At 49.2% G+C, this 18,008-nt stretch overlaps 1 protein-coding gene and 1 long non-coding RNA gene across 6 annotated transcripts in view; one reads left to right on the top strand and one right to left on the bottom strand.

Annotated features, from left to right (window-relative positions):
• VDR (vitamin D receptor) overlaps positions 1-1,414 on the bottom strand; it is a 112,677-nt gene extending 111,263 nt beyond the window's left edge. The window contains exon 1 of one of the 3 annotated variants that reach the window (XM_039514326.1): positions 1,392-1,414. In XM_039514326.1, coding sequence (XP_039370260.1) covers positions 1,392-1,404 — 13 coding nt within the window. In that variant the 5' untranslated portion in view covers positions 1,405-1,414. Of the gene's footprint in view, positions 1-1,349 lie in introns of all 3 variants that reach the window. The other 2 variants (XM_039514328.1, XM_039514325.1) reach the window with 2 other exon arrangements.
• Positions 1,415-1,869: 455 nt separating this feature from the next.
• The window catches only part of LOC120391323, a 36,946-nt gene continuing 20,807 nt past the window's right edge, over positions 1,870-18,008 (top strand). For 2 of the 3 annotated variants that reach the window (XR_005591266.1, XR_005591265.1), the window contains exons 1-2: positions 1,870-2,027; positions 10,929-11,064. This is a non-coding gene — a long non-coding RNA (uncharacterized LOC120391323). Of the gene's footprint in view, positions 2,028-10,928; positions 11,065-13,408; positions 13,754-18,008 lie in introns of those variants that run through there. The other variant, XR_005591264.1, reaches the window with a different exon arrangement.

The raw sequence follows: 18,008 nt of genomic DNA, 5'->3' as shown, positions 1-18,008 counted from the left end.
TAGATCAGGGGTTCTGAGCCCAGTGGCTGCAACCCCCAGAGGATCACAAAAAGGGATCAGGGCATTACAACCCTGCTGCTGTTCTCATATTTCTAAATGGGAGGTGACCTTACAGTCTATATGATTTTATAAAGATATGCTAATGGCGCTTTTCCAGGGAGGAGGGGTGGGAACCCAGAGGATTCCTGCCTTATGCAAAAGATATATAAAGGGGTGGAACCGAACAAAGAGAGGAGGAGCCATCACGAAGAATCCCCAAGCTACCACCTGAGCTGGAACAAGAGCTGTACCGGGGGAAAGAATTGTTCCTCTGGGTTCCCACCCCTCCTCGCTGGAAAAGCACCAGGTTAAAGAGGGATTCTAGTTCAGGTGACATGATCACATGTCACTGTAAGACCCCAAGACTTCATTCCTCCCAGCCTGACTCACAGGAAGGCCTGCCTGCACACAGAGCCATTCAGTCAATTGTCCCGGTTAATGGGAGTCATTCCAAACCACCATAAATGGCCCACACTTTGCACAATTACAATAGGCCCTCGGAGTGATTTCATATTTCTAGTTTCAGATACAAGAGTGTTACCTTTATACAAATAGGATGATCACACTCAGTAGATTATAATATTTGTAACAGCAGCAAAGAGTCCTGTGGCACCTTACAGACTAACAAATGTATTGGAGCATGAGCTTTCGTAGGTGAATACCCACTTCAGTGGATGCATGGTCCCTTCTGGCCTTAAAGTCTATGAATCTATGAGATCCAGACTAACACAGCTACCCCTCTTGAAGCTTTGTAATGATACCTTACAAGAGCCCTTTTGCATGAAGCACATTCCAGTTACATTATATTCACTCATTAGCATATTTTTATAAAATCCTATAGACTGTAACATCACAGGAGGCCCAGTCACACAGGAGACAGGCCTTACTATGGCAATGGTGGAGAACCACTCTTCTAAACTATCAACTTTTTGCAAGCAGAGATTGTCATTTACCCACAAGCTTATACAGCACCTAACCCAACAGGGTCAAGAAAGACCTCTAGATCAGGGGTAGTCAATAGCCAGACTGCAGGCCAAATCCAGATCACCAGGCACTTCTGAATAGGGCCCAAAGTCTTTTTATTGTTTTTTTTTTTTTAATCATTATTTTCTCTGGAGTCTACACCTCAGCCAAGAAATTTAGACTAACAAATAATTGACTATCCCATCTCTAGATATTACTGCAACAGGAATAAACAAATGCTGGTTACAGCTCTGTATCTCCCACCCTGGAAGATTTAAACACCAAACCAAGGGTCTGGCTTGGGCTCCCCTTTCTGCAGGGCACCATTTACTGGTTGCACCAACAACCTTTAGCAAACCCCAGTGTCCAGCTGCTTGTTGTCCTCTGACCTAAAGGCCTCATTACCAGTTCCCAGCCAACTCTTCTACACCTCCTAGGGAGCAACAGCTCACCTGTTCCTTATAGCTCAGCCCACTTCAGTGGTGCTTTCAGCTTTTTATAGGCATCAGGTGTTCATCGGGCAATCGGACCCATTCCCAGCTGGGTCAGATCATCCCCTGTACCAAACACCCATTCTTAAAGGGGCTTTGCCTCAGGCCAAAGCTGGCTGGTTACCCTGCTATAATTAACAGCTCTCCAAATCAGGGGACAACTCTGGGGTGTTGTTTCTACTCTGGCTTTTCTTTTTGTGGGCTGTTTCCTGTTCCTAGCCTATTCTCCAGGCTACAGCAGCTTGACAGCACACATTCTAGCCTCAACTATTATTGGCTCTGCTAGAGCAATTTTGGTCAGTCAGAGCAGAGGTTTTTAATTGGGTCAGGAAGCTGGAGCAGAGGGATCTCATAGAGGCTATAATGGCTATAATGGCTCCCAGCTTGTTTAAAGCATTCAGGAGGAAGATGTTGCACTTGTTGCAAGAATAGGCCCATTCTGACTTTTTTTTGTATGAGTAGCAGTGGAAAAATAGCACACAGGAGAGGTCTGAGGAGAAGACTGTTCCAGACAGCATGTCAATACGCAGTCAGGTGAGCAGGGCCGCCCAGAGAATTCCGGGGGCCCGGGATCTTCGGCGGCGGGGGGCCCCCGCTCAGGCGCGCGGGGCGGCCCTTTCCCTTGGGGGCGGCATTTGGCTCCGGTTGAGCTCCCGCAGGCATGCCTGCGGGAGCTCAACCGGAGCCCGGGATGAGTGGCTGCGGCGGGTGCCGTGGTCCCGCGACTCCGCTTGACCTGCCGCAGTCATCCCTGCGGGAGGTCCAGCCGAGCCGCGGGACGAGCGCCCCCTCCGCAGTCATGCCTGCGGCAGGTCCACTCGCCGGTTGAGCTCCCGCAGTCATGCCTGCGGGAGCTCAACCGGAGCCGCAGGGGCCCCGGAAAACACTCCTGGGGGCCCCTGCGGGACGCGGGGCCTGGGGCAACTTGCCCCTCTTGCCCCCCCCTCTGGGCGGCCCTGCAGGTGAGTGGCTGCAGCAAATCTACATTCAGTTAGAGGCAGTGTGGCCTAGTGGATAGGCTAAATGAGCCCCTGAGAGACCTGGTTGTGATCCTGGAGCTGCTATTGACTTGCTGTGTGACCTTTGGCGAGTCCTATGCCCTCTCTGGGCCTCTGGTTCTCCTCCCTTGGTCTATTTCAATGATCAGCTCTTTGGAGCAGGGATTGTCGTTTACTTTCTGTTCTTACAGCACCTAGCACAGTGATGCCCTGATCTCATGTGGGGCTTGTCGGCCTTCCTATAATACAAACAAGGGCATTGCTAGCTGGGGCCAATGGATGCAACTGTACCCACAGAAATCAGGCATGAGTGGTGCACTGTCATGCATGCATCTTCCATGGCTGGGAGCGTGGCCCACAGCCCGGTCCCGCTCAGCCTGCTGGAACCTGCAGCAGCTCGTCTTGGTTCTGGGGACTGGTGGGAAGCCGTGAGCTAGCAGGGAGGGGTAAGGTGTTAGGTGGGGCGAGGCAGCTGGGCTATTATAGTTTGGCCTGGCAGGGAGCTAGGGAAGGATAGGGGGAGCGTGCATGTGCCTGCCTGCTCTGGGTTGCGATGGCAACTCCTTCCCAGGGACCCAGCAGGGCAGGGGAGCTGGGCTGGATGTGGGACAGAGAGGGAGGAGAGCAGGGCTGGATGTGGGGCAGAGAGGGTAAGACCCTAAAATTCCTTCCTCCAAAGAAGCCTCAAGCCAGCAGGAAGGCGAAGGAGTGGGGTGGAAGGGGGCAGGGGCTCCTGGGAGGGGACAGTAAGGGGGCTCGCTTGAGGGCTGAGGCTTCTGGGAGGAGATGGGTGTAGGGGGCTCATAGGGGAGACCATGCTTTCCTGGGCTTTTAACTGTTGTGATCATCGTAATTAAGTCTCACACCGAACTGACTCACTGCTGTGTTGCTACAACTGTACAAGAGTTTGGCACTATCAGTCTTTTGTACGGCGCGTGGGTACGGTTATAACAACACAGCAGAGAGTTAGTTCAGTGTCAGAAGACTTACGAGGGTTTCTTGTTTGTCTCTACCTAACCACCCAGTAAAGATTTCATAGCTGCTTTAAGTGTCAGCAGCCCCAGAGGCCTGGGCCCTCCTCCCTGGACCCCCACTCCCTTTATTCTTCATTACAAAAGTACCCCTACACTACAGTACCTAGATGCTATTATTAAGTGGTTTGTAAGCAGTTCCTGGACTTACTTGGAATTGATGTATTTTAAATAACAGGAGATGGAAAAACTCTTTGCTCATGAAAACAGAGCCGTCTTCATTAGTAAATAATATTGGGAGATATACCGGTGAAGGTGTGTTGGCTTCAAAGTCCATTGCATAATCGATGACAGATTAGCAGGCACCAGGGAATAGCCTTCATACCTAGCTTTAAGAGGAACTGAGAGTATAAGTGACAGACCCTCGGAAGAGGGGACTGGAATAGTCTCACTGGCCGTTATGATTTCAGGAACTGGGAGGTTGGGATAAGGGCAGAGTCCATGGGACAGAGGCACAGAATGCTTAAACTGTAATCTCCCATTTACCAGGACTGTATCTGTGTGGTTTAACCTACCTAGCTTGGCAGTTGCCTCCCTTGTATTCTAGATCTGACATTATTCCATTTACCTTTGGTTGAATTTGATTTACTAATAAACTTCCAAACCTGAGTGGCTTTGCAACCCAGTGCTCCAGATCACAACACCCAGAGCTGGTAGCCGGGCCCAGCCTTGTGGGACAGGAGCTGCCTCTGTGGAGTGAGTGTGGGGCAAGCTCCCACTCCAGTCTTTCTCCCTTTTCTTTTCTCCTCTCCTCTCCCAGAGACTGACTGCAGCTTCTCTCCCTGCAGCCTCTTTCTGCTGCAAACTTCCTGGCTTTATAAGGCAGTCGACACCTGCCCAGCTGGGCGTCTTCTTCTCCCTCCAGATGCAGGCCGGTTCCCTATATGACATTTCAGGGTGCAGTCCAGACCAGTGAGGGGCTGTGTCACCACTTGCCCTGCAACTTGGTGCACCTCACAATGCTTTGCTGCTGAAGCTCCGAACCTGATCTCCTCACACACAGCCAAACAGCTTGCAGGTCATGCCAGAGTGTCTGTATATAGCCACAGCCCTGGTCCAGCAACTGTGACCCCAGCAGCCTGTCAACAAATACCAGCCACACTCTGGTTTCCAGCAGCCTTGGTTACTATTTGCAGGGTGACCCCAACACACTTCCAGTCCTGGATTTTCCCCCAAAAATATGTGTCCAGCCCTCTCCTTGACAGTCCAGATATATTAGGTCCATTTGCTCCTCTAAGGGGATCAACATACAACAGTTTGCGACCCAAAATGGAGTTACCACACTGTTCGTAACACTGGATTAGTTTTGATGAAGGATAAAAACAAGTGTATTTAACTACAAATGTAGCAAACTAGACCTGGTTCAAGGTAAAGTCCCTTACCGCATGTGTCCAGTAACATTGCTGACCAAACTCTCAGGCAGGATTAACCCCCAAAGTCCAACGGCTGTTTCTTTTGCCCTCATAGGTGAAAAGAAGAGAGATGGATAGGGAAAGATAACATGGAGTGGTTTTGCCCCTCACTTTTATAGTTCAGTCACCCTTTGAAATGCATTTTCCTTAGGGCTAACCCCTAGTTTGGGTTCATTCAGACAGTGTAAAAGGCAACACGGAGCACGCTGGTTCTGCTCACCTCTGTTTGCTGAAATGCAGATTTGTCTTTTCTCCTGTCTTCCCCTTCTCAGAGGATCCTGTTTACAACTTATAGGAAAATTGAGGTGAACACACATTCCTGTGTTTTTAAGACCTGCTTGACCAGTCCTGCCTAACTGGGGCTACGTGGGTTTGAACATGGTAGCAACCGGCATTATTCAGGGGGAAATTCAGAACCCTAGGTGCTGGAACTAGGGATGCTGGGAGTGCTGCTGCACCCCCTGGGTTGAAGTAGTTTCTACCATATACAGGGCTTATGGTTTGTTTTAATGGCTCTCAGCCCCCCCCCATTGTTCCAGCTCCCCATTCAGAACTTTACATATAATATCGCTACACACATTTCATCATGATATTATTGACCAGTGAGTTATGAGTTTTCAAATGATACCTCATGCGGCATATTTTGTACAAAGATTAGTAAATGGTGTGTAGGTAGGGTTGCCAACTGTGTAATCACACAAACCCAAATACCCCTGACCTGCCCTTTCTCCGAGGCTCTACCCCACTCACTCCACCCCCCCTCCTTCCATCGCTGGCTCTCCCCCACCTTCATTCACTTTCACTGCGCTGGGTAGGGGGTTTGGGTGCGGGAGGAGGGTGGGCTCTGGGCAGGGGCTGAGGGATTCAGAGTGTGGGAGGGCTGAGCCTGGGGCATGGGGTTGGAGTGCAGGAAGGGATGTGAGCTCTGGGAGGGAGTTTGGGTGCAGGAGGGAGCTCAGGGTTGGGTTAGGGTCTGGGGGTGCAGGAGGGGGTGCAGGGTGCAGGAGGGAGCTCAGGGCTGCGGCAGGGGGTTGGGGTACGTGGTCCGGCTGGGCGGTGCTTATCAAGGTGGCTTCCGGTCAGCAGCGCAGTGGGGCTAAGTCAGGCTCCCTACCTGCCCTGGCCCCATGCCACTCCCAGAAGCAGCCAGTACCTCCATGTGGCCCCTGGGGGGTGGAGGCCAGGGGGCTCCATGCGCTGCCCCTGCTTGCAGGCACCACCCCTGCAGCTCCCATTGGCCACAGTTCCCAGCCAATGGAAACTGTGGCATTGGCGCTGGTTTGATATACTTGGCGTAGGTTGTGAACACAGGGGTGCATTGTGTCAGACCCTCATTGGCCTCTCAGGCCCACTTTACCCCTTGCAGGGCATCTATGGGATACGCACCCCAGCACACACACTCTCCTTCCCCAGTCTCCTCCCCATACCAGGCCAGGATTTGGGTTGCAGTACTGGGCTGGAGAGTGCTGCTGTGAATGGTCAGTGCCCCTTCAATGGTGGCAGCAGAGTGCACCCACTGAATCGGGAGGCTACATTTGCCACTGTGTACAAATACAGTATAATAGCTATCTCCGTACCGCAGAGGTCAATTTCCTGTCCAAACACTAACTTCTAATCTGGGCTGTGAAGTTCTTTCCTAAGTGCCATCCTTTATGTCAATTACATGGGTCTCTATCAAACACCTGACAAAGCCAAATATGATCTCTGTGCCATGACCTTTTCCCCGACTAAATCAGAAATGGGATCAAAGAGCACGATTAGAGTTTTATTGGCATAAACTCATTCTTGTTCATAACGGCCAACCAATCAGAACCAACCGTCGTGTATAGCCATCTCGCTAAAAAACGTGATGAAGACCTGAAACGTTCTCACGCTGTCTGACCAGGTTTGGCTAACGTTTCAACCCTAACATGCCTTCACACACAGGAGTGGCTCTGGTTTAATTAATGGTGTGATTTTCTTTTTCTTTTTTAAACAATCCGCACAGGGTTTTACACTGCTTTTAACGTAGAGCTTGTCTACACACGAGTCAGTTTAAATCCGTTTCAAATCAGTTTGGTTAAACTAATGTATACAGGGGCGCTGGAACAATTTGCATAGTGGGGGTGCTCAGAGCCATTGAACAAAACTGTAAACCCTGTATATGATGGAAACCACTTCAAGCCAAGGAGTGCAGAGGCACCCCTAGTTCCAGTGCCCAGGATGTATATCCCCTTGTTGACGGTCTATATTGCAATCCAAGGTGTGGCTGTGGGTGGGCATACCTGAGTTAGCTTCAAGGTAGCTAGACCCGCTAAAAATAGCTATGAAGGTGTAGCACCAGGGGCTTCAGCTCAGGCTGTACTAATCTGCCTGGTTCCCGTGGTAAATGCTCTGTGGCTAGCCAGTGCCAGGGTCCGTGTCACCGGATCTTTGTATTTTTAGCTAGATTGAAGCTAGTGCAGGTGTATCTGCAATCACATCTTTGGTCTCAGTGTCACTATACCCTTAAATCCGTCTTGTAAGTATTGGTTTAGCTTGCACCAGTTTAAAATCTGGTTTATATTGATTTAGCACCACCTATGGGCACCTACAAGCATGCACCCACAAAGTTGCACTGAATTGGTTTAAAATCGCACCTTTAGTTAACCCTATAGACCGGTTGATTTTGAAACCAGTTGAAAGTTAAGGGCTGTGTATAGACAAGGCCTTACGTTAAGGACCCAGTGTGAAACTTCGGTTTAAATGACCAGCCTTGGATCTGCCACGCTGGCTGTTCTGTCGCCTCCTGCTCTCCATGTCACACCCCACCCTCCCAGCTTCTCCCCCAGACACCGCTCCCATGAGTAGCTGCCAAGCTGTGTGCAGTTCCCTGGGGAACATTTCTCAACGGCGAGGAAGAGCGACTGATTGGTCCCGCAGGGTCTCCCCAGTTCTAGCTCCACACGTTCTTGGCATCAATGCAAGGATTACTGGGGGAGCTTCTCTGAGCTGTGTTATGCAGGAGGTTGGACTAGAGCAGGGGTAGGCAACCTATGGCACGTGTGCCAAAGGTGACACGAAAGCTGATTTTCAGTGGCACTCACGCTGCCCGGGTCCTGGCCTCCGGTCCGGGGGGCTCTGCATTTTAATTTAATTTTAAATGAAGCTTCTTAAACATTTTTAAAACCTTATTTACTTTTATATACAACAACAGTTCAGTTATATATATTATCGACTTATAGAAAGAGACCTTCTAAAAACGTTACAATGTATTACTAGCACGCGAAACCTTTAATTAGAGTGAATAAATGAAGACTCGGCACAACACTTCTGAAGGGTTGCCGACCCCTGGACTAGATGATCAGAATAGTTGCTGCTGACCTAGGACTGACAATTAGCCAGCTGCTCTGAGCGAGGGTGAATTTCACCCCATGAATGCAGAGGGTCTGCAAGTGGGACTTAAAAGATGGAGTGGGCTTGGGAGAATTTCAGCCTTTGGTTGTGCCCAGCAGCCCCATGGCACATGTGTAACCCCTGGATCAGTGTGTCCCTTGCTGTGCCTGACCTACAAAGAATGTGAGTGTGTCACAGGCCCTAGCTACGAAGCCTGGCTCTTTAGCTCAAACTATAGCAGCTTAGGCGTTTGGCTCTGGAGTGCCCTGGTGTTCAATCGCTGCTGTTGACTCAGGGTAGCTCTATACTGCAATCACTGGGTGTGTTTGAAGCTTGTGTGGACAAACGCTAGCTTGGGGTGAAGCCGCTGCTGTACAAGACTGCCCAGAATCCTGGGTAATTTCTCATGGAGCAAGTGCATGCTGCTGGCACTTCACTGCTCTGGCACCTGAACTAGCTCGCTTGATTAATGCATGCGCTGCCGTGTAGACACAACCTCAGATGGCAGCTGTCACAGGTGGGAGGGGGAATTTAAGGAAACTTGCACCTTTCCATTTGTAACCCTCGCCCTCCCAGGAGAGCTCAGGAAAAGGCAGAGCCATAGACTTATCCATCCGCTTCCCAGAGCAGCCCAAAGATCTGGCCCTGGGAGCACAATGCCCTTTCTTAAAGGGTGGGGCAGCAGTGCTGCAGTCAATTCCCAGGTGCACAATCTAGCCCTGAGCAAATTTTCCTTCATAAGAAGGAACTCGTGTCCTTTTGCTTTCGCTCTCATGAAGCTTCCTTCAAAGGAAGGGCCTTTGGGGGTTGGAGCCATCTCTAAATCGTGCCTTTACCTGTTTAAATACAGTCAGATTGTTCCAGCATTTAATTACCTCCCGGGCTTTCTGTCTGCAGGGGTGACTAATTCTGATTGATCTGGGTTTGTGTTGTTTTTAACCACAGACTCTGGGCACCTGTGATCACTATTTTGCACACCTTATACGTCTGTAATGTGCCCTTGTTTAGAATGCACAGCTGAGATCTTCCAAGAGATTTGGATCTTCCCTTCCCATTAATTTCCCTTCCTCTGACTGACCCTGTTCCTTCCATCCATGAATTCATTTCCTTCCTCTAAGTTCCAAATACATGACTCCACCACTTTTCCCCATGTATACTGTTATGGCAGGAGTCCCTGGGTGGTTAATTCTTAGCACTCAAGCAGTGTACAGTCTTTGAAGAAATGCTGTATTGCTGCTAGTTTTGTGATGCACATTCTTGTTGGAGGAGCTGTTGGAAGCAGCAGGAGAGTTTGTTCTCAGCCTTAATCTCTCAAACTAGAGTCCATTCTTGGGGCACCATTGCTTCCTGGAAACTAGGTATTGGTTGTTGGGCTGAGATCTGTGAAAAAGGGGATTTGCCTGCCTGCTGTTTGTGACCCTCTCTGTTCTAGGACTGGTGTTTATAGTATGAATCAACAAGCTACACTGAGGAAATGCCCAGGCTCTGCTTCACTGATTCACCTCCACTGGGAAGCTGTCATGCAAGGTCTCAAGATCTGCTACCACTTGACAGAGAGACAACAATCCCTTCTTCTTTCCTCAGGACTTTCCTGACATCTTCCAGACCCTTAGGAAAATTACCTCCTCTCACCCCAATGCAGAGACCCAGCACAAGCCCTGTGCAGTTCTTAAGTCCCCCAAATATCCTGGTTTACATCACATGAGAATTTTGCCTCAATAGTGCATCTGCAGACAGATTTTTGTGTTCTTTTTATTGGCCTTCTGGATTTGGAGTCTTTAGGGTTCATGATCTCAAATTTTTCTCTGCACTCATGAGGAAGAGACTTACCTTCCCCTCCCCAAATAACCAAAGCTGAGGGTCTCATGTAATCACCTGACTCCAGGAGCTGGGTCTTTAAGAAAACACTTAATATCTGCAAAAGGTTACTTATGGATTAATAGATTTCAAATCCTTAAGCTATTTCCTCATTTTCATTCTTCAGACATATGTCTGCAAAAGCATCTGTGAATTGCAATTTTTCAACCAAGATTTGATATTTTACTAAAAGATTTGGTCTAGGAATTATTTTGGAGATGTTCTGTGGCCTGTGTTGTGCAAGAGGGGGGACTGGATGATCATGGTGGTCCCATCTGGCCTTGGAATCTATGAATCTATGACTTGGAGCCCCCTGTATAAAATTGGGAGGGGATTTGCAGGTAACCCTAGTTAAATGTTGCCAGAATTTAAGCTGGCCAAATAATGAATTTTCAGTTCGTTGGTAATTCCCAAAGAAAACTGAGGGATTTTTCAGATTGAATAGAAAACATTTTTTTAAATTTTCAGCAAATCGAAAAGTCAGAAAAAAGTTTTTTAATTTAGATTTTTTTAAACATTTAATTAAAGGAAATTTCTAAATGAAAGGTCTTTTCAAAGGGAAAGATCAAAACTTTTTGTTTTGAAAATGTGGAAACAAAACATTTAGATTTGTTTGGTGAGTTTTGGGGGATGTTTTTTTCAAAATGAGCAATGACGCGAAACTGGCACAAATCTGCAACATGTTTTGGTGTCACCAAATCTGCATTGTTCGCTGAAAAAAATGTGGTTGAAAAATTCGGCCTGGCTGAATGTCTCACACATCTTCTGGCCCCTGATCCCCAGGAGAAGCTGGTCCTATGGCCCCTGACTGCACATGGGGAAAGTAAACGTACCTCAGAAGGGAAAGCAGAGGCGTCTGACACATCAGCACATCAGAGAGAAAAAAAGTCACCGCTCTCCTAGCTATGAACCGTAAACAGTAAGTTCAACAGCTTTAATTTGCCTTGGAAAAATGTTTTGCTAAACGTTTCTAAATTGGTTTAATGGTGCCGATCAGAAAAATAAACCTTAAAGTCAATCAAAATGTTCAGAACTTTGCAGTCAGCTGGGGTGAACATTAGTTATAATTGTGCAAGACAGACTTTGCGGGACAAGCAACTTTTCGCAGCTTCAGTGTGGGGAAATACAGCCAGGCAGATCCTCCCTTCCCCTGGACCTTGTGCGGAATGAGAGTAAAATGCTACTAACACCAAACGGTATTGATCTGCAGCCACCTTGCACTGGGGTCTCTGACTCCAAGCATTCACAAACAACACGTCAGGCCTCTCCCAAAATCACACGCTTGGCTTAAAAATCAGGAGACGTAACACACATAATACATTTTGAGGTTCTTTTATTTGCTTTCTGGGCTTGGAGATTTTAGAGATCACGTATGTTGGCTTTTCTCTACAGCCGTAAGAGCTAGAAATGTACTTCACCTTTTTCAATGAGAAGTGAGATTCTCACATAATCCCATGACTCCAGGAGCGGGGTCTTTAAGGAAAACACCAAATATCGCAAGAGGATAACACTATAATGATTACACAAGGGGCGGGCTACAGAAATGGGGGAGTTTATTGCCCAGATTCCTTTGACTTTCCCTGGGGAAAGTCTACACTCTACACTCCAGAGCCTATGCTGGCCCAGCCCCCTTGTGTAGATGCAACATCTGCCAGTGTATCCCAAACGACATTAGGTACGGTGACGGGAGCACACTTCTGTTGGCATAGTTGCGTCTACACTGAGGGTTTTGTCCGCATAGCTATGTCAGTGAGGGGTGTGTGTGCATTTTTTACTCCCACCCGACATAGCTATGTTTGCCTAACTTCCTAGTGTAGTGTAGGCCTGGGATTTGGGCTTCTAACACCTCCTGGCAAAGCAAGCCCAGCTATCTCTGGCTTTGGCTGAGGGATGAATGAGATCATCATCAAAAGTACATACACGGCTGAGGACCATTGTGCCACCCAGAGTGACCACAGCTGATGGCAGTGAACCAGGCATTCTGTAGTGAAATTCTCAGATCTGGCTCAATCCTGCAAACCCCGGGGGCAGTCCCAATTAGGGTCAGGGTGTGCAGCCCTTCACTTGCTGGTGCAGTTTTGAGAGCATGGTGTGCCGGGGTGTTTTTCTCCCTCCCGGCGACATGGCCGAAGAGCATGCAAAGCCGCTTTTGATTATAATAAGCGACCGAAGGAAGGGTGGATCTCTGCGTGACTGTGACATTTTTGCACAAAGTCAAATCACTTTATGCTCAGGAGTTGGTGCTGACTGTGCATATGGGATGCCTCTAGGCGCTCCAAGTCTGCCCTGTAAGAAGGGTCAGGTTTCTGACCCGTATAGCAATACACAGGTTTGATAGAGCCTGAATTTTGTGTCAGCACAAAGATGTTAATGCGTCCATAAGTGAGACATGCACTTCATGCAGGAAGACCTGTTTGTCGAAGAATGTCTGGGTTTGCTGTGACTGTTTGAACTCTGCGTGCAGCCTCGGTAAATGGACTCGTCAGTGAGAAGGGGTGTTAAATATCCCACGCTGGAATGTTGGGGTTAGATTGGTGGGGTGATACAACAAACCAAAGTGACTGTACTGATGAGATCCAGGGAGAAGCGTGGAGCTAACCAAGCAAGAGGTTAGCTGGAAATTGAAGCTGGAGAAATTCAGACTAGAAATAGGGTGCACGTTTTTGTCAGTGCGGGGAACTAACAATTGGAACAACTTGTCAAGGGTCATGGTTGAGTCTCCATCACTGGCGTTGTTTAAATCAGGATTGGATGCTTTTCTAAAAGATCTGCTCTAGATTAGACAGGAATTATTTCAGGGAAGTCCCAAGGCCTGTGTTAAGCAGGAGTTCAAATTAGATCAGTGTCTCTCAACCTTTCCAGGTGTCTAGGGTGACCAGACGGCAAAGGTGAAAAATCGGGACGGGGGTGGAGGGTAATAGGCACCTATATAACACAAAGCCCCAAATATCGGGACTGTCCCTACAAAATCAGGACATCTGGTCACCCTACAGGTGTCTGATTTGTCTTGCATACCCCTCCCTTAAAAACTACTTGCTTTCAAAATCAGGCATAAAAATACAAAAGTATCCCAGCGCACTAGTACTAAAAACTTGCTTATGTTCTCATTTTTACCATCTAATTATAAAATAAACCAATCGGAATATAAATATTGCACTTACATTTCAGTGTATAGTCTATAGAGCAGTATAAACAAGTCATTGTCTGTTTTCAGTCTGTACTGACTTCGCTAGTGCTTTTTCTGTCACCTGTTGTAAAACTAGGCAAATACCTAGATGAGTTGACGTACCCCCGGAAGACCTCTGCGTACCCCCAGGGTGAGAACCACGGCACTAGATGATCACAAAGGTCTCTACGGGGGCGGCCTTATAACCTATAAAGCCAGGTCTCTAGCATGAGCTCTGGCATCCATTCGTCCCACATACAGGAAGCAAACTCGAAGCGTTGCCAGGAACAGACCTCAATTTGTAGGACTTTGTTCTTTACTGCATAGATGGTATCACCATGCTTCAGCCCCTGAAGGGCTTTTGGCTATTTGTAACAACTATCGCTTCAGGCATTTGCTGCTCATAACTCGCTATTCCAGTATTGTCAACCTCAAGCTTTCAAAAATCGGGAGTCGGGTCTCCAGAAATCATGAGATTGGCTTAAAAGCCAAGAGATTTTTAAAAATAATAAATGCCCAGCTCTTTTTATTTACATTCTGGTTTCTGTACCTTCAGTACCCTTGCTTCATGCTTTCCAGTTTTCCTCCGTAGTAGCCAGGAGAGCTAGAAATAGATTTTTTTTAAAAACAAAAGCTGAGGTCCCCCGTATAGTCCCATGAATCCGGGATCTAGAGGCTTTAAGGAAAGCTCCAGATTTCACGAGAGTTGTGCGACGCTGCTCTTCTTGCTGTGGGATTGAGCGCCAGAGATCACGTGGCATGGTTTCTCTCTCCGATAGGCTGATTTGAAAAGCACAAAGAGATATCGAGATAGGTGAGCAAATCTCATGTGAACATCCACATTCACAAGTATTGCACGTTCACGCATGACTTTGGCTCTTCGGCGGACAGATTACGTGTGGCTGAATTCCCTGGGTCAGATTTAAGACCTCTAGGTGGTACCACATCTCCTGGCTACCAAAGACAGCACCTTCCTTCTCTGATTGCTGTAACACCCAAGGGGCCCCCTCCAAGATCAGGGCCCCACTGTGCTCGGTGTTGTACAGACGTGCAATGACAGACCATCCTCAGAGGGATTGCAATCTCAATAGAGTGAGGGTGGGAGGGGAAGTGACTCACCCAACATCCCACTGCTGATCAGCAGCAGCTGACTCCCATTGCAATGCCCTGCACACTGGATCACACTGCCTCTATCAGCACCTGTCACCTATTTTCTTCTTTAAACCCTCTTCAGGGCCTTTTCTTCCAGGTTTGTCCCGTTGGTCTCCTTTGCTCTGTCATATCCTACTAGGGTGACCAGATGTCCCAATTTTATAGGGACAGTCCCAATTTTAGGGTCTTCTTTAAATATAGGCTCCTATTACCCCCCACCCCCTGTCCCGATTATTCACATTTCCTGTCTGGTCACCCTATATCAGCAGTGGGCAAACTTTTTGGCCCGAGGGCCGGATAGGGAAGGCTGTGCCTCCCCAAACAGCCTGGCCCCCGCTTCCCATCCCCTGACTGCCCCAACCCATCCAGCCCCCCTGCTTCTAGTCCCCTGACTGCCCCCTCCTGGGACCCCCCTGACCCTAACCGCTCCCCCGGGACCCCACCCCCTATCTAACCCCCCCATCTCCCTGTCCCCTGACCCCTATCCATACCCCCGCACCCTGACAGGCCCCATAAGACTCCCACACCTATCCAACCCCCCCCCCGCTCCCTGTCCTCTGACTGTCCCCCTCCCCGAACCTCTGCCCCATCCAACCCCTCCACTCCCTGTCCTCTGACTACCCCCCGGGACCCCTTGCCCCTTACCCAACCCCCCCAGCTCCCTTATCATGCTGCACTGCCCTGCAGGAGCGTGCAGCCCCACCGCCCAGAGTGCTGCCCATGTGGCAGCATGGCTGTGGGGGAGGGGAGACAGCAGGGGACGGGACGGGGACTAGCCTCCCCAGCAGGAGCTCAAGGGCCGGGCAGGATGGTCCCGCGGGCCTGATGTGGCCCGCGGGCCGTAGTTTGCCCACCTCTGCCCTATATCCTACCCAGTTCTTAGCAACTGGTTTGCCCCAGGGCACACATTCTCAGCCTCTCGCCGGCTATAATGCCAATCTATTTCCCTTCTCCCACACCCATGGGGATTGTGTCATGTAATCACAGGGCCAAGTTTTAATTTCGCCGAGGCTGTAATTGCATGCAGAACAGGATGACTAATTCTGGATGGGCACATCCTGGTTGTACAATGACGGACGGCAAGACAGTGAAGTATGGTCATGCGCCTGGGAACTCATGGGGCACAATGAACGGAGACCGGCAGCCAGCTCCAAGAACCCATATTTCCCAGGCCACAGAAATGATCCCATATGCATCCTGCCGTCTTTATTAAGGCCCCGATTCCGCAAAGCATGCAATCACAAGGACTGAAGTCCTATTGACTTCATTGGGACCTAAGCATGTGCACAGGGAGGTTGTCGAATCTCCATCACTGGAGACTTTTTAAGAGCAGGTTGGACGAACACCTGTCAGAGGTGGTCTAGATAATACTTAGTCCTGCCCTGAGTGCAGGGGACTGGACTAGACGACCTCGTGAGGTCCCTTCCAGTCCTGTGATTCTATAAATGCAGGGCTTAATTTGTAATGAAGGGAGTGTTGGGGCTCAAGCAATTAGGTGCAGGGACTCAAGCAGTGTTTTTACATTCATAACCGGTGCAGCAAGCCAAGGGATGCCAGGACTATGCAGGGCCGCCCAGAGGATTCAGGGGGCCTGGGGTCTTCGGCGACGGGGGTCCTTCTGCTTTGGGTCTTTGGGGCACTTTGGCGGCGGGTCCCAGAGTGAATGAAGGACCTGCCACCGAACTGCCGCTGAAGACCCAGAGCGGAAGGACCCCCCCGCCGCCGAACTGCCTCCGAAGACCCAGAGCGGAAGGACCCGCCGCCGCCGCCGAACTGCCTCCGAAGACCCAGAGCGGAAGAAGCTCCGGGTCTTCAGCAGCATGTCCTTCACTCAATCCGAGTGTGTTCGGTGAAGGACCTGCCACCGAAGCCCCACTGAAAACTCTCATGGGGGGCCCCTGAAAACTCTCATGGGGGGCCCCTGAAAACTCTCGTGGGGGCCCCTGCAGGGCCTGGGGCAAATTGCCCCACTTGCCTCTCCCTCTAGGCAGCCCTGGGACTATGAACTGCCAAGCCTAGAGGTGCCAAGGCTGCACCCTGGCCCAAATTAAGCACTGCATGAATGCTTTGCTCAATCGGGATGGACTTAAGCACCTGCTTAAAGTTAGGCAGCTGCTTAAGTGCTTTCCTAACTGGGGTCTCAAAGATGACTCTGTGTTTAGGGCAGAGACGGTCTCCCACTCTGTGTCTGTGCTGCACTGTGGGGCCCTGAGCTCAGCTGGGACCTCCAGGCGCTTTGGAAAACAAATAATAGCAATACTAATTTGACATCTGCATGGCAATATTATTACTGGTTTTTCTGTAATGCCCAGAGACCAGGGCTCATTGTGCTAGGTGCTGTACAAACCCAGAGTAATATAAATATTAAACAATAAAGATGGGTGCTGTGTCTTTTGCTTGTTTATACCCAACCTTTTTTTCATTTTCTGATTTATTTTTCTTTTAAACGGTCAAGAATTTCAGCCCTTTTCTCCTTTGATCTTTATGGGCTCATTGAGAGAAAGGATGGCCTAGTGGTTAGGACCTTAGCCTATGGGAGAGTTGTGTTCAAGTCCTTGCTTTTCCTGCCTGAATTAGGGCAAGTTTTTAAAAAGAATCAGATGCTTAAATACCTTTAAAACTCTGATCCTTATCCTGTCTGCCTGGGTTCCCCATCCGTTCACTGGGATAATAGCACTGCCAGGCCTCCTGTGCATGCTGTGAGAATAAATTCAGATGTCAGATACTGTGGTGATGGGAGCCATAAAAGTGCCTCAGTTAGCAACGACCTGACATTAGAGGTGCAATGCAAACAGGAGAGAGAGGCAGCAATCATTGACCCTACAAAAAGAGAAATGAACAGACTTTTTTGTATAATGGGGGGGAAAATGCACGTCTTCCCCACCCACGCACCTCTCCGAACCCCCAAACGGCTGAAAGGATTGTGCTCAAACTTTCCCGGAAACATCACTTTCCAGCAGAGACCAAAGCTAGAAAAGTTTTGTCCCAGACGGTGAAAGTTTAGAGCACGTGAGAGCGGAAATGGTTTTGCAGCCTTAACGATCTAATTCTAATGGCTGCTCCCATTCCTGCGTGATTGCTTTAATAGTGCTTGTTATGGGGGCGGGTGAGCGTCGCCACGCGAAGGCTGGTAATGATCACGCATTTGCAAAATGTACTAGCTGTACGAACTATATGCAGGAATTGCTGTGCATTCAGGGGCCTGTGGGATCAGTGCACGGCATACTAGCATGGACTGTGAAGACTATAGAATCATAGAATATCAGGATTGGAAGGGACCTCAGGAGGTCATCTAGTCCAACCCCCTGCTCAAAGCAGGACCAATCCCCAACTAAATCATGACAGACAGACACCATCCTGGTCCTTCTACATCACTCTGATGTACAGGGGCCAGAGGAAAATCCAGCCAGTGCAGGAGAGAGCTGCTGTTGTGAACAAGCTCAGTAGAGCTGGTTACCAACTTGACACAGGTTTCTCCTAGCTCAGCTGGCTTTGGGACTGTACCACAGGCGTGACTGCCCTTTTGGATACATTTCTTCTCTGAT

Source organism: Mauremys reevesii, linkage group 25, assembly GCF_016161935.1.
Source record: "Mauremys reevesii isolate NIE-2019 linkage group 25, ASM1616193v1, whole genome shotgun sequence".
Taxonomy (NCBI): domain Eukaryota; kingdom Metazoa; phylum Chordata; order Testudines; family Geoemydidae; genus Mauremys; species Mauremys reevesii.
This window is presented reverse-complemented; position numbering and strand designations above follow the sequence as displayed.